The following is a 15,195-nucleotide window of genomic DNA, read 5'->3' on the forward strand; positions in this document are numbered from 1 at the left end:
AGGTTCAAAGTATACTCGCAGCAAATTTGGAGGAAAATCAATGGCCTTTAATGAGATTTGATTTTTCTGCACGATGGGCTGGGTTGGGGGTCATGTTTGAGGAGATGAGCCAGGGCAGAGGATGCAGGGAGGGTCTGGGCCACCAGGAGGGAGAAGCTCCAGGGCCAAGAACCACAGAGACAGAGGACTAGCGGATAAGATATCAGGCTGCCATGCAGCCCCACCTGCCAGGCCCAGAAAGGGGCCCTGGGCCAGCCTGGGTGTCTGGGCCAGCTGAGCTGGTTCTGAATGCAGGAGTCCAGATACCCCCAGAAAGAATGAGGGGCTGAGGTCCACCCAAATCAGAGGGGCTGGCCAGGGCCAAGAACGGTGGAAAACAGTCACCAGGAGGTGGAGGGTGTGTAGCCCACTCAGGGTCATTGTCTCCGGAGGGTGGTGAGGGGAAGTTATCAGTGGGTTAACTGTGATCACTGCGGTTTACTGAGCACCCGCCAGGCTCCAGGCACCTGTTATTGTCATTCTGCAGAAAACCCTGCAAGAGAAGTGATGGTTCCTTGCTCAGGAAAATGAGAATCAGAGATGTTAAAGAAATCGCCCAAACCAGCCAATAAGAACTGGAGGCAGTGCCTGAACCAAGGTCTGCAAGGCTCTCAAGTCTGTTTCCTCCATTCTGCTCACAAGGAGCACCTTGCAGGTCATGGAAGAACCACATCTTCATCTCTCCTCCCCTCCTCCAGCCCAGGGCTCCAAGATCCTTGGGCCATCTGGGTCAGAGCCTGGGTTCAGGCTCCAGGGTGACAGAAACTCAGGGAAACTCCTCCACAGATCACCCCCAAATCATAAGACTCTCCCAGACACACAGGGGAACAGTCAGCTGCAATCCTACCCACCCCATCCCTCCCTCCTTACTGAATCACAGAAGGGATCAGAGGCCTTCAACCCAAGCTTAATATCCTCTGCTTGAAGTCCCTGTGCAACACCCTACCTGGTGGTCATCTGAATGCTTGCACTCCTCCACTGACAGGGAGCTCACTACCTCTACAGGACCCCCATTCAACCTCTGGAATCCTGTTAGATTAAGCTGCTGCCTCCCTGAGCCTCCCACTGGTCCCAGTGCCATCTGAGTCATTGCTGTGCCCCATGAAAGCCCCTCTGTAATTGGAATACCATAGCCACTGTCCACCCTAACATGCTCCCCATCCCACCCCACCCTCCACCCACCTAGGGACTTCCATTCTCCTAGCTGAACACTTTCCCATTACTTCAACTGTTGCAAATGCTCCCCCCATTACTTCCCACCCACTCAAAGGTGCTGGCAGAACTGATGACAGCAGAGAGGAGTGGCTAAAAGCAACCATTTTGGATGGACTTGGCAATGATTTCTTGGTCATGATACCAAAAGCACAGGCAACAAAAGGAAAAATAGATAAATGGGATTACATCAAAATGTAAAACTGCTGGGCTTCAGAGGACACAACAGAGTAAAAAGTCAACCTACAAAATAGGAGAAAACATTTGCAAAATCATTATCTGATAAGGAGTTAATATCAGAATATTTAAAAAAAAACTCCTATGACTCAACAACAAAACCAAAGAACTCCATTAAAAATTGGGCTTGAATAAACATTTCTCCAACGATGATATGCAAATGGCCAATAAGCATATTGAAAGATGCTCAACATCCCTAATAATTAGGGAAATGTAAATCAAAACACAGAGATACCACCTCACACCCATTAGGATGGCTACTATCAAAGAAACAGGAAGAGCAAGCGTTAGGATGTGGAGAAATCGGAACCCTTGTTTGTGCATTATTGGTGGGACTGTAAAATGGTGCAGCTGCTATGAAAAACAGTATGGTGGTTCCTCAAAAAATTAAAATAGAACTACTACCATATGATCCAGCAATCCCACTTATAGGTATATAACCAAAAGAATTGAAAATAAGATCTCCAAGAGATATTTACATACCCTTGTTCAATGCAGCATTATTCACAATAGCTAAGACATGGAAGCAACCTAAATGTCCATCAACCAATGAATGGATAAAGAAGTGTGGCACATACACATGGTGGTGTATGAGCCTTAAAAAGGAAGGAAATCCTGTCACATGCCACATGGATGAACCTGAAGACATTATGCTGAATTAAGTCAGTCAGTCATAAAAGACAAATACTGTATGATTCCATTTATATGAGTGTCTGAAGTTGTCAAATACATAGAAACAGAAAACAGAATGGTGATTGTCAGGGGTTGGGGAAGAGGAATGGGAAGTTGTTGATTAATGGGTAGAGTTTCAGTCCTGTAAGATGGAAAAGATCTACAGATCTGTTGCCCAACAAGGCAATATACTTAACTACTGAACTGTACATTTAAAAATGGTTAAGACAGTAACCACAAAGCAGGGAAAGGCAAAAATTTTGGAGTCAGACAGAATTGGGGTTGAGTCCTAGCTCTGGGGCAATTTGCCAAATGCCTCTGAGACTCAGTCTCCCCAACTCTACAACAGGGAATGATAGACTCTAATTCACAGGGCTGCTGGGAGCATTTAGCTCACTGAAAAAGCTGGTGAAAGACCTGGTCATGGTCACTGCTGGGGGGAAACACAAGTCATTGGCTGGAGCTGCAGAATCACGTTCTAGAAGCCATGCTGGTAGGGAAGCTGCTCAGGCCTGTCAGATTGGAGTGAGGGCAGTGATGGGCCCTGGCCTACTGTCCCAGCCATGCACAGCCCCCCTCCTCCCCTCTCCCCTTACTCACCACTCCAGCGCACTGGCCTCCTGGAGAGCAGGACGCCACCAGAGGGTCTTTACACATGCTCAGCTTTCCACTGCCCAATACGCTCACATGGCTCACTCTTCTACTGTCTTCAGGTCTTTGCTTCAAGGTCACATTTTCAGTGAGGCCCATCCCTAGCTACACTATTTAAAATAGCACCTACCCACAGCCACTGCACTTCCATCCCCATTTCCACGCTCTATTTCTTGCATAACACACAATATAATTTTACTTATTGATTTTTGCTGACTTGTTCACAGCTGTTTCCCCAGCTGACACATAGTAGGTGCTCAATAATTACTTGTTAAATGACAGCATGAGCTAAGCCCTGACCTTCTGTCTTCAGAGGCCCTCTGCCCCACCCTCTACTTCCATCCTAGCATCAGGGTCTGCAGCTTTAAGGATTCCACCCTCAGTTCCTGGCAGGGCAGTGGGGAGCCCCAGGCTTCCCGAGTGCCACACCATCCAGTCTGGGCACCAATCCTGTTCATCAATATTGGCCTCCGGCAGCCACACTTGGATGCCCACCCCAATCGATAAGCAGCGGCTGCCATCGATCAGTCCCCAGGGCATCAAAAGCCAGGGGAGAGGCAAGGAGAGGGACAGACAGGGTGTGTAGACACAGCCCCAGAAAGGCAGCAGAAACAGGGAGCTCCCAGTGGGGGGCAGGCAGAGCTGAGAGGGAGAGGAGGCACAGACCAGAGCCAGGAGGGGCAGAGAGGCAGACACAGAGGGAGCTCCTGAGGAGGGAAGGAAGGGGCAGGCACGGAGTTCTTGGAGGCCTGCCTTCCTCTCATCTCAGGCCCCTGGGAGAGAGCTGTTATTGGTACCATTTTACAGTGAGGACACTAAGCTCAGAGATTAAGTAACTCAACTAAGGCCTGAATCTTAAGATTTGGGGGCAGACCAGGATTGAAACCCAAGTCTGGGTGTCTCTAGGAGTCAAGGTGCTTTGCCACCTCCCTCATTAGCCCTGAGCTGTCACTCTGGCCTCCCAGCCTGGGCATAGCACCCATAGCTGAGTGGGGCACTGGTGGAGGTGTTCCCTACCCCCTCTCCAGGGATCCTCACTTAGAGCTTGCCAAGGTGGCTCAGGACAAGTGGAGTGGAGAGACAGCCTGGGGTGTTGCCTGGGGTAGGGGTTTGGTGTGGCAGGATGGGGAGAGGGGGCTGTGTGCATGTTTGGCTGGGCCTCCCAGCAGCAGGCCCCCTAACTGCTTGTGCTGGAGGGTCTCTCCTTCCAGGTCCAGCTCCTACCCGCTCTCCCCTCCTTCCTTCCATCCCTCCCGAATCCTCCCAACTGCACAGCATAACTGTGGCAGGTCATTCAATGCCTCTGAGATCCCTTTTCCTATCTAAAGCCAAAGGTAGTAACAACGCCTACTCCGAAGCCCCATAAGGATTCAATGAGACGAGGCATGTAAAAGTGTTAGCACATGGCAAGTACTTAATGAACATTAGTACCATCCCCATCACCCTTATCACCCTGCTCCAAGCACACAGCTTCCCTGTCCCACACCCACCCCACGGCAAGACTGTGGTATTTGTGTCTGTCTCAGGGCTCTGATTTAAACAAGATCCAGCCCCTTACAGTGCCTGACCCAGGCTGAGCACCCCCATCTATGACAAGGCATCTGTGCAAGATTGGATGCAGGTGGGGCACAGAGCATCCCCTCAGCCCTTCATCAGCTCCTTTGTTCAAAGCCCTCCATCAGCCACATCTGTGGCTGGGAGATCATTTGCATCTTGCCTCCTCTGAAAGTGGAAGGTCAGGGCCAGCTGGAAATGTGCTGAGAGATCTGCCCACAACTCATAATAGAGAAAAGGAGGGGGAGGCAGTTAGTCTCCAACCGCAGGAACCACTCTCTCCTTCATTTGTGGTTTTTAAACACCCAGGGTGCTGGGAGCTGGGATTATAAAATGAGTAAAGCTAATTCCTTCCCTGATAGTCTAAAGGGTTCAGGGGGTGGGGGTCCTAGAGAGTGGGCGGGGATTACATATCTGCAGAGGCCTGTGGGGGCCCAGGGACACCAGCAGTTGTAGGGCAGGGGGGCCTGTAAGACTACTTGTAAGAAGGGACCAAACCCTCTCTTACCACCTATCTTGGCTGGTTTGCGTTAGTTTCTTCTTTCTAAACATTACAGCCCATGACGTTTTTGAAGTCGCAGGTAAACCACAGAAGGTACCACTTTTCATGGAGTTCTCCTTCTGACACCAACCAACGTCAGCATAAAAGCCTGAATCTGAGGGGGAGAGGGCGCACGAAGGTGGCAGAGAGCAGAAGGGGCCAAATTCAGGAAGCCGGCTGGGGGTTGAGGCAGGGAGGACCCGGGCCCAGCCCCTCCTCCCCGCCCGCCACAGCTGGTGAAGGGTGTCCTCTGAAATGGAATATTGTGACAGAGAGGGCTCTGGGAGGGTGAAGGACAGGCATTTCCATAAGAATCCTTCCTGGAGTGTAGTGGAGGGGAACCATTTTTAGAAGCAGCCTTCCCAGAGCCCACGGTATAAATCTCCTGGTCCTAATTCAACGACTAGCCTCACTCCTTTTCCCAATCTGGAGAAGAAACTGGGACAATTAACTGGGGCAGAGCTCATGCCCTTTCCTGCTTCTGTGAACGTGCTAATGGTCCTTGGGGCTTTGGCCCTGCTTCCCCACCCACCCCTGTCGGCTAAACAAGGTTCTTCAATTTAAAAAGATAATTTGGAGAGCAGTTGTGCCTGTAAAGTAACAATGGCTGACACTCTCAAGACTTCACAGTTTACCAGGCACTATGCCAGCCTGCTGTAGGTATGGTATCCCTGTTTTACAGAAGAAGCAACTGAATGTCCAGGAGGACGAGTGACTTGCCTTAGGGGAGGGATGCAGCAGGATCAGAACCCAAGACCATGCTGTGCCTGTGGAGTCATGGGAGATTTGAAAGGAAGGAAGAAGTGGCTGGGTTAGGATGCAGTGGGGGTGGGGGGACTAGAAGCCATGGATGAGAGGTCCATGGGGGTGGGCAGGGGAAGAGGCACGCCCAGGGACTATGGCCCCTGACCAGGCTTCAAGGACCCTGGGTGGAGGGAACAGTGATCGCCTCCTGGCCAGTGGCCACCTCTCTTCCACATAAAACCTCTGTGTGCAACTGAGCAGACCTAAGAGCAGACCTAAGAGAGCATTGAACTCTGGGCTGGGAAGGGGGCAGTTAGAACTTTCTGGAGCACCTCCCCCAGCAGGATTAGCTGAAGACCACCAGGGAGGTGTTAATGAAACAGGGAAGCTGTGAAGAGACCCAGGGGTGATTCCAATCTGACACCTCCACCCCAGCCCTCACTAGTAATGAGCTGGGACCTGCCCTTCTCCCTAGAGAGATGGATGAGGGGAGAAGGGAAAGTTCTTAGGCATGTTTGTAGCTTCAGACGCCTCCTTTCATTACCATCATTATCATCACTTTCACTGCCATAAAGAGCTGGCATTTACTGAGCACCTACTGTGTCCCAGGCACTGTGCTGAGTCCTTTGCATAAACCTGACAATCAATCCTCACAACAACCCAGGCGGTATGTACTACCCTTATCTCCATTTTACAGAGGAAGAAACTGAGGCTCAGTCAGGTTAAGCAACTGGCTTGACAAAGAGCCAATGTTTGGACGAGGACCATCTGACTCAGGAGTCTGTTCTCAATGCTTTCTCCACTGGGCCTCTGGCACCACCAAGGTCCTCAGCTAAAGGTGGGTAGAATGGAAGTGTTCCCTCCATGGGGCACTGGGGGTGAGCCCACACCTCCCTGCAGGGAGGCGTGTACGGCTGGAGCTGGTGTGGTAAATAAAGGCAGCAAGCCCAGCAAGCCCACCTTGCATCCTTGGAGTTTCAGAACTGGGAGGAAACGCAAGAGCAGGATCCTGGCCCTACCACTAAGCCTAACGAGGCTCTGTTTCCTTTCTACTTGCGTGCAATGAGAGAGTGGGTCAGGGGCAACCCCCAGCTCTGCCCAGTGAGGGAAATGGGAAGGGGTGTTGGCTGGGGAGGCCTGAAGAGGGTGTGTACTGTGGGGGCGCCAGGAAGACCCCCTGCCTCCAAGCCTGGGAGGGAGGGGCTGAACAGCTCTGAGTGGAGTCTCTTGTTTATAAACATCATTAATCAGGGATTAGCAGATGGGCAGGCTAATTGCACCTGTGGAAGCCTGAGACCTCAAGGTTGATTACATTTACAAACCGTGGGGGATCCCTAGCACCTGGCCCTGTGGGGGGGCGGGGGGTCTAGTTGAGGACCCCAACCAGAGGGGAGGGAGCTGGCAATTTAGCCTCCTACCAAAAAAAAGTATTCCAATCCTGGATGTGGGTGGGGGTGCAGGCCACAGTTCAGCTGCTCTGGGGTTACCAGCCTTCCCAGACCCTTCCCCTCTTGGTTGGGGAGCCCTGACAAAGGAGGATATTGCGACTGTCACTCCAACCCCCTCTGCTCTCCACCTCCCTTTAGCTGTTCACAGGCAGATGCAGGTGAAAGGAGTGCTAGAGCTGATGGGGAAGTTGAGGCCTTGCTGGTAGGAAAACAGAGCCAGTGCCCTGAACTCTAGGTCTGCCCCCAGGGGCTGCAAGAACAGCTGCCTTCCTCCTCCAGGCACAGGGTGAGGGCTTTACCTGTGTGATCTCATTTAATCTGCACCATGATCCTCTCAAGTAGACACTATTGTTATCCCCATTTTAAAGACAAGGAAAACCAAGGCTTGGAAAAGCTGAGGGGTATGTCCACATGTATATCACTAGCAAGTCACAAAGTTGGAGCTCAAAGCGAACACTGCTTAACAGCCAGGGTCATAGTCTTAACTACCACTGTTCTCTGCTATGGCTTCACCCTGACCCTGCCCTGCAGAGGATGGACCCCCCCACCCAATCCCCTTCATATCCAAGGCACAGCCACCCCAGCTCCTGAATATTTAACACTCTTATTGAGCAGCTTGTGTGTGTCAGGCACAGTGCTGTGTCAGGACCAGAGACCAGCCACTCCAGGGAGCATCAGGCCTCATCTTCAGCCTCAGGGCCCAGGCTGTTTCCTGTCTTGGGAATGCCTGATTTGCATGCCGTTTGTGTGCATGGCAGGTAACTAGGGCCTCAATCCCTTTTCATTCTAGGGAACCTGTCTTCTCAGAGGCTAGCCAGCCTGTTGACCAGGGACGAAGCAGGGAGGAGCCCCTTGTGCCTGGCTGTTAGCCCAAGAGTGCCCAGACCACTGGGACCCAGAAGGCTGATGAACAGCATGCCTCCAGACACTGCAGAGGAGTCCCTGGATTGGAGAAGGATCTCTGGACCCTGAGTACCCCCACCCCCGATATCTAGGTCCCATGCTAGGTTAAGTCCTGGAGAGCAGAGCTCGATTCTGTACCCGCGCACAGAGGGAGCCCCAGCATACAGCTCAGCCTGGTCTTCACCGAGGCTACGGGTCTGGGTCCTCCAGAGAAACAGACCCAATAGGAGATAAACACGTATACACATAGCTATATTCATACTTCTCATGTATTATAAGGAATTGGTTCGTGTGAATACAGAAGTTGGCAAGTCCCAAGTCCTGCAGGGTGAGCCAATGAACTGGAGACCCAGGTGAGCTAGTGATGTAGTGCCCTTCTCAAGACCAGCAAGATCAAGACCCAGGAAGAGTTTCAGTTTCAAAAGACAGGAAGAATTCTTTCTCAGGGGAGGGTCTGTCTTTTTGTTCTATTCAGGCCTTCAACTGATGGGATGAGGCCCACCCACAGTGGGGGGGGGGCAATCTGCTTTACTCAGTCTACCAGTTTAAATATTAATCTCATCTAAAAACACCACACAAAAATACCCAGAACGTCTAGCCATATATCTGGATACTCCATGACCCAGTCAAGTTAACACGTAAACTGGACCATCACATCCAGGTTTATATCATTATGAGCTAGTCCTGGGGTGCACAGTCCCTTAGTTTACAGGACACTTCTTACTGTTACGCCCTCATTTTATCTTTACAACTCCACTGTTGGGGAGGGGTAGCTGGAGCATATTGAAGGTACTATCCTCATTTTACAGATGAGGAGACTGGGAAGCCATCCAGATAGGAAGCCATGGAGCCAGGGCTGGATCTTCTGAAGAGCCTCAGGGACAGATGAAAGGTCCCCGGCCCAAACTTTCAGGCATGTGCTCAAAAGCACAGGTACGAGTGCTTTAGAAGCAGTTTCTCAGACTTAAGCAGGTGGCTTGGGGACCAGTGATTCTCAAACCTGGATGCATACTGGCATCAACTGGGGCACTCTGAAATGCTGGTACCTGGCTCCTTCCCCAGAGATTCTGATCTAATCAGTCTGATGCCCCCGGGCATCTGGAATATTAAAGCTATCCCCCATGACGTTAAGGTGCAGACAAGGTTAAAAACCACACTAGGCTCTTGGCCAAGAGCACAGCAGGGATGGGGGAGGCAGTGTAGCATGCCCACGGCTGACACATGCCAGCAGAGGTCAGGCCTGCGTATTGGTCAGGGACAACTCAGGGGGACCATGTAGAGATTGGTGGAGTTTGTGAAGGGGTTTCTTCCTCTTTCTTAAGAGAGAAGACTGACTTTAAAGTGCTCTTAGGCCCTTTTTATTTTATTTATTTATTTATTAAATTATTTTGTTATCATTAATCTACAATTACATGAAGAACATTATGTTTACTAGGGTCCCCCTTCACCAAGTCCCCCCCACAAACCCCATTACAGTCACTGTCCATCAGCGTAGTAAGATGTTGTAGAATCACTACTTGTCTTCTCTGTGTTGCACAGCCCTCCCCATGCCCCCCCATATTATACATGCTAATCGTAATACCCTTTCTTTTCCCCCGCCCTTATCTCTTTTTATTTTATTTTATTAAGGCATCATTGATATAAACTCTTAGGAAGGTTTCACATGAAAAACATGTGGTTACTACATTCACCCATATTATCAAGTCCCCCCCACACCCCATTGCAGTCACTGTCCATCAGCGTAGTTAAGATGCCACAGAGTCACTACTTGTCTTCTCTGTGCTACACAGTCTTCCCAGTGACCCCCCCACACACACCGTGTATACTAATTATAATACCCCTCAATCCCCATCTCCCTCCCTCCCACACTGCTCCCCTTTGGTAACCACTAGTTCCTTCTTGGAGTCTGTGAGTCTGCTGCTATTTTGTTCCTTCAGTGTTGCTTCATTGTTATACTCCACAAATGAGGTAAATCATTTGGTACTTGTCTTTCTCTGCTCTTAGGCCCTTTTTAAACAAATCAAATGTCCTTCCAAATTGGTGTCACCAGTTGAATTTCGAGATAAATGCATTCCACATGAGAAGCGCGGCACTGCTTACTGAGCACCTACTACATGTGAGGCACCAAGTCCCCACTGCCCCCTCTATGCCCCAGCATCCCAGGAAGGGAGAATTGGCCCCTCCACCAAGGAGGGGAGGGGATGAAGGCTCAGTGGGAAAGGAACTTGCCCAAGGTCACACAGCAATGGGGGTTTGAACCGAGGGCTGCTGTCCTCCGGATCCATGCTCCAGAGCAGCCGTTCTCAACTAGGGGCAGTTTTGTCCCCTTGGGGACGTTCTGGAAATGTCCTGAGACATTTTCGGTTGTCACGACTGGGAAGGGGTGCTACTGGCACCTAGTGGGCAGAGGCCAGAGGTGCTGAACATGCTGCAGTGCCCAGGACAGGCTGTCACAACAGTTGCCTGGCCCAGGAAGCCAACAGCTCAGAGGTGCAGAAACCCTGCTCCAGGGCCTCTCAGTGTGGGCTGCACATTAGACTCACCTGAGGCACTTTAAAAATCTTGATGCCCAAGTTGCACCCTGACCAATTACATCAGACTCTCTGAGCACTGCTCCCTGGTGCCAGCTGTTTAACGCTTGCCAAGTGGTCCCAATGTGCAGCCAAAGATTGCTCTAAACTATTCACGTTGGTGGCTTCTGCTCCAGCTAGGGTAGCTGTGTACCAACTCTGTCTGGATTGCACAAATAACAGCAACCCTGTCTTCACCACCTCACGGAATCCAAGGCCGGGGGTCTGGTTCATCGGTTCCTTCCAGGAGGTGGACTGACTGAGGGGTCACCGGTGGGCCCTGCGGGACAATAGAAGGAGTTTGCTAATCTTTCGCTTGCCTCTCAGCGGGGCTCCAGCCAGGAACCTCCCCAGGTGACTAAAAGTGTCCCAAAGAGACTGTGACTAAAGAGCGAGGCTGCCACCTAGTGGAGGAATCAAACAGAATGGAGAGTCTCCTGGAAACCTGGTATTCATTTGATCCTCACAAACCGCCCTGTGAAGGAGGTGCAGAGGAGGGCTGAGGCACATAAAGATGAAGCCATGTGCTCAAGGCCCCCAGGAAGGGTTTGATCCTGGATTTGCATCTGTCTGGACCACAGAAGGACCCGGGCCTCCCTCCACCATTCTCACACTGGTTTGAGAGGCACAGGCTGTCTGGACAGGGCCATGCAATTTCCTTTCTGATGTCTAGACTTCCCCTTGACTTCTGGGCAGGGCTGAGGAGGAAAAAGACACTCTGTCCCAGCACATCCTGGAAATTCACAAGCTACCATCTCCAACCACAAGCCCGAAATCAAAACAGGGAACTCAACTGAACTGTGGTCTCCACCACAAAAGAGCGGTTAATAAACAGGGGCCTGGGTGCACACTCAGGCAAGAGATGCCAGTACATTCAAGCACATGGCTGTGTGCCTTTCGGCACACACACGCCTCAGACAATCCAAGTCAGTCCACCTTCTGCCTCTCTTCTTCTGATCCTTATGACAGTCCTGGGTGCTGAGCCACTCTGAGCCCTTCTGATGTGGCTGAGGGGTCTTGGGGGTCTTGAGGAAGCTGCTCTCTCTTCCCCTCTGCAGGGGAACTCTTCCTCTGGCTGCAAATAGAGTGAAGGAGAATTCCTGCACAGACAGAAGGACAAGGGGAGGAGAGGGGATGGAGCAGAGGAAGGAACCTGTTGCAGACACTCTCTCATTTCATCCTCAAAAGGATGTTTTCCTCATTTGGCATATAAAGCAATAGAGACACAGAGAGACTGAGCAACTTGTTCAGGATGAAACAACTACACAGATGTGGCCAGAGGCAGAGACGTGAGGGGACAGTAGACTCACCTGCAGCCACGGAGACATTCAAGGACTCAAGTCCAGGAGGCAGCTGCCGGCCAGGTAGGATGGTAAGGAGAAGCCGGCAGGAGGCCTGCACCTCCCGGGACAGACCAGAGCCCTCGTTCCCTGCAGGGCACATGGGCAGAGGATTAGGGATGCAGACACTCAGGCAACACTTATCTGAGCAGGGGAAAACAGGGAGATCTACCTACCCAGCACTAGGAGAGTAGGCTGCTCCCAGAGGAAGTCCAAACAACTAGTGATGGGAATCTCGGAGGATGGGGCAATCTCAGGCTCTGGGCAGCCCACTGTGCCAGCCACAAGCCAGCCCTGCTGGGCTTTGGCCTGAAAGAGGGAAAAAGACATGTTCCAGTTCATCAGGCCTTCATCTGAACGCTGGCTGAAGAGCCTGGCCTGGCCCATGTTTTCATTCCCTTGCTGACCCATTCAATTCCATCAATAGTTACTAAGTACATAGAACAGGCAGGCTCTGTTCTAGGCACTGGGGATAGGGTGGCAAACAAAACAAGCCAAAATCCCAGCCTTGTGGAAGGGTGTTCAAGAAAAGCCCCAGTGAGCTGACATCTGAGTGTAGACATCTGGGGGAAGAACATTCCAGGCAGAGATCAGTAAGTGCAAAGGCCAAGAGATCATGCTTACCTGGCATGTGTGATGGACAGAACTGCAAAGCGGCCATGGGAAGAGAGTCCAGGTCAAGCCTAAGGCAGGACCTCAGAGGCCACTGGAATGTCTTTGGCCTTTACTCTGAGAGATGCAAAGGCTATGAAAGGTTTTGAGCAGAGAAGGTCTGACATGTTTCAACAGAATCTCTCTGCCTGCTGTGTTGAGAGGCAGTAGCAGAAGCAAGGAGACCAGTCAGGAGGCTTCTGCAACACAGGCAAGAGATGATGGTGGCTTGAACCAGATAGTAGCAGTGGAGATGGTGAGAAATGGTGAGAATACAGGCATAACTTCAAGGAAAAACTGAAAGAATTCACTGACGGGTGGGACATGAAATGTGAGAGCAGGAAGAATTAAGAACACTAAGGTTTGGGGCCTAAACAAAGAAAGGATGGAGTTGCCATCGACTGAGCTGGGCAAGTGTGCAGAAAGTGCTTGGCTTTGGAAATAAGTTTGAAATGCTCATCAAGCAGCAAAAGACAACTGTTGAATGGGGAACTAGATACACGAATCTCGGGCTGGGAAGCAAGTTCCAGGCTAGGATACATTTAAGAGGCATTCAAATATAAATAGTATCTAAAGCCTTGAGGCTGGATGAGACCAACAAGAAATGCATACAGAAAAGAGATTCAAGACTGGGCGGGCCTTGGAAGACCTGTTGGGGAACGGTCAGGGGAGCTGCCAAATGCGGGGCAATACTGCCCCCTTGTGTCCAGCAAGGGAAGCACATCAACAGCTGGCTGAGTGCCCTTGGAGATTAAGCTTGGTTCTGCTCTTTTACCCCGGCGCGTCCCTCCTCCCGCCTCAATATTACCTGTAGAAAAGCGGCCAGGTCATCAGTGGAGAACACGTCCATCACCTCCATGGCCCCCGCGCTGGCCTTGCTGACTATCGGAGTGAGCGGGCAGCTGCAAAGTTTCCCCATGCCCCGCATGAAGCTGGGTAACCTCCAACCCGCTGCCCTGCCCTCCCAGGCCCCCAAAGGTTAAGGGTGAGATTCCTGGCATGGGGAGGCCTGGCAATGGGATCACCAAGGGTCAAGGTGCTTGGGAACTCGGGCGCGCCTGCAAATTAGGACACACTGGGAACGTCCGTGCCTGTTTCTCCGGCTGGTGATGATCTTATCCACTCCGAGGAAATGAGCGGAGCGCAGCACGGCCCCAAGATTCCGGGGATCCTGGAGCCCCTCGAGGACGAGCCACAGCTGCTGGGGGTCGTCGCCCGGTCTCGTCTCCCCGACCTCAGCCCAAGACCGAGGCTGCAGCGGGCTCACCTCCATGCAGACGCCCTGGTGGACGTGGTAGCGGCACAGGGCATCCAGCTTCTGCCGACTGAGCCGCAGGACTGGGATGTCCCGCGCCTCGGCCACCCGGAGCAGCTCGACCCGCTCCCCCTGCAGCCCGGACCTGCCGGCCTGTAGTAGAAGCCGGGCCACGCGGCGGCGGGCGGCCCGCAGGGCCAAGAGACACGGGGACAGGCCAAACAGAACCTCCAGCTCCCCGGCCGACCGCGGGGTCGGCGGCAAATCATCCAGTAGCAGACGTCTTAACTCCTCCCCGCCGGGCCGCTGTCCACGCCGCGCGGCTTGGGAGAAATGACGCGTGAGGAGGCGCCTGGAGCAAAGCCGGGACGCGCCCCTGACGGCCGAGAGCAGTGCCATGGTCAATGTCCCCTGCTGCATCTTCAGGACCCGTCACGGCCCTTTCCCAGGCCCCCCAACACAGGTCAGAGGGACCCGACAGCTACCGCCCGCGGCCCCTCGGAAGCGAACAATCCGCTAGAAGTTTGCCTTCAATCTAGCAGCTGAACCACGACCGCCCCCTCCCGCTTCCCACAAGGGCTGTTCCGCTTCCGGGACCGGACGGCCCCGGCCCCTGCGCGGCGACACACACACAGCGCGTGCGCAGCCTCCAGGCGGTTTCCCAGCCCCCCGCCTCCACACACACAGCGCCACCTGCAGGGCTGGCCGAGCCGCAACCTCCACCGCACTGCGGCCCGTCGGAGGCGGAGCTAGAGGCTGAGCTGACCCTACTTCTGGCTTCGGTGCCCTTCGAGGTCCCAGGAGAGTGCAGGGCTGCATTCATCCAAGCACCAGCAAAGGGGATGTGTTCAACCAGGTCAGTCGTGATGACTCCCTCCCTACATCCAGTCCACCACCAGGCGCTGGCGGTTTTCCTTAGAAGCTTGTGCATCCAGCCCTTCCTCGGCACCTCCACTGCCTCGTCAAACCCTCAGCACCCGTCATCAGGACCCCAGCAATAACTCACTACCACGTGGTGGCTGCTTCTCTAAGGGACAGCTCCGTACCTGTCCTGCACTTGCTCATGCCCTCAGCCCACAGGTAATGAGCAGGCTATGGGCTGAGCACGCAGACCCCCAGTGATCCAGGCACTGAAAAGGAGTTACCCTCTCAGCTCCATCTCACTCCTGCACTAAGTTCTGTCCTGTTCCCATGGCACTGCATGCTCTTTCCCCCTCCCAGTCATACACGCCCTACTGTCTTCTTTTCTAGCTGGCAAATGACCACCCATTTTTTAAGACCCAACCCAAGCCCACAACCTGCTACCTAAGGTAATCCACATTCCAGTAGTGATGCCCCAAATTCACCCACCTTTCCACTAAAGGGAGAGATCCTGAGA

General features: G+C 52.6%; 1 protein-coding gene across 4 annotated transcripts; it reads right to left on the reverse strand.

The window, feature by feature from the left end:
* Positions 1–25: 25 nt before the first annotated feature.
* Positions 26–15,118, reverse strand: MRM1 (mitochondrial rRNA methyltransferase 1). Of its 4 annotated transcripts, none has more exons than XM_036911082.2 (6): positions 13,654–15,118; positions 13,371–13,464; positions 12,088–12,220; positions 11,882–12,001; positions 11,484–11,671; positions 26–532 (listed from the first exon to the last, which is right to left on the reverse strand). In XM_036911082.2, the coding sequence occupies exons 1-5, from the start codon at positions 14,235–14,237 to the stop codon at positions 11,532–11,534; spliced, it is 1,071 nt and encodes a 356-aa protein (XP_036766977.1). In that variant the 5' UTR covers positions 14,238–15,118; the 3' UTR covers positions 26–532; positions 11,484–11,531. The 4 variants fall into 4 exon arrangements, with proteins under 4 accessions (XP_036766977.1, XP_057357241.1, XP_036766975.1 ...); XM_057501258.1 differs by lacking the exon at positions 26–532 and adding an exon at positions 6,707–10,851 and having other exon boundaries at positions 11,508–11,671; XM_036911080.2 differs by lacking the exon at positions 26–532 and adding an exon at positions 6,708–11,269.
* Positions 15,119–15,195: the final 77 nt, after the last annotated feature.

This window comes from Manis pentadactyla, chromosome 4 (assembly GCF_030020395.1).
Source record: "Manis pentadactyla isolate mManPen7 chromosome 4, mManPen7.hap1, whole genome shotgun sequence".
In the NCBI taxonomy this organism is placed as follows: Eukaryota; Metazoa; Chordata; class Mammalia; order Pholidota; family Manidae; genus Manis; species Manis pentadactyla.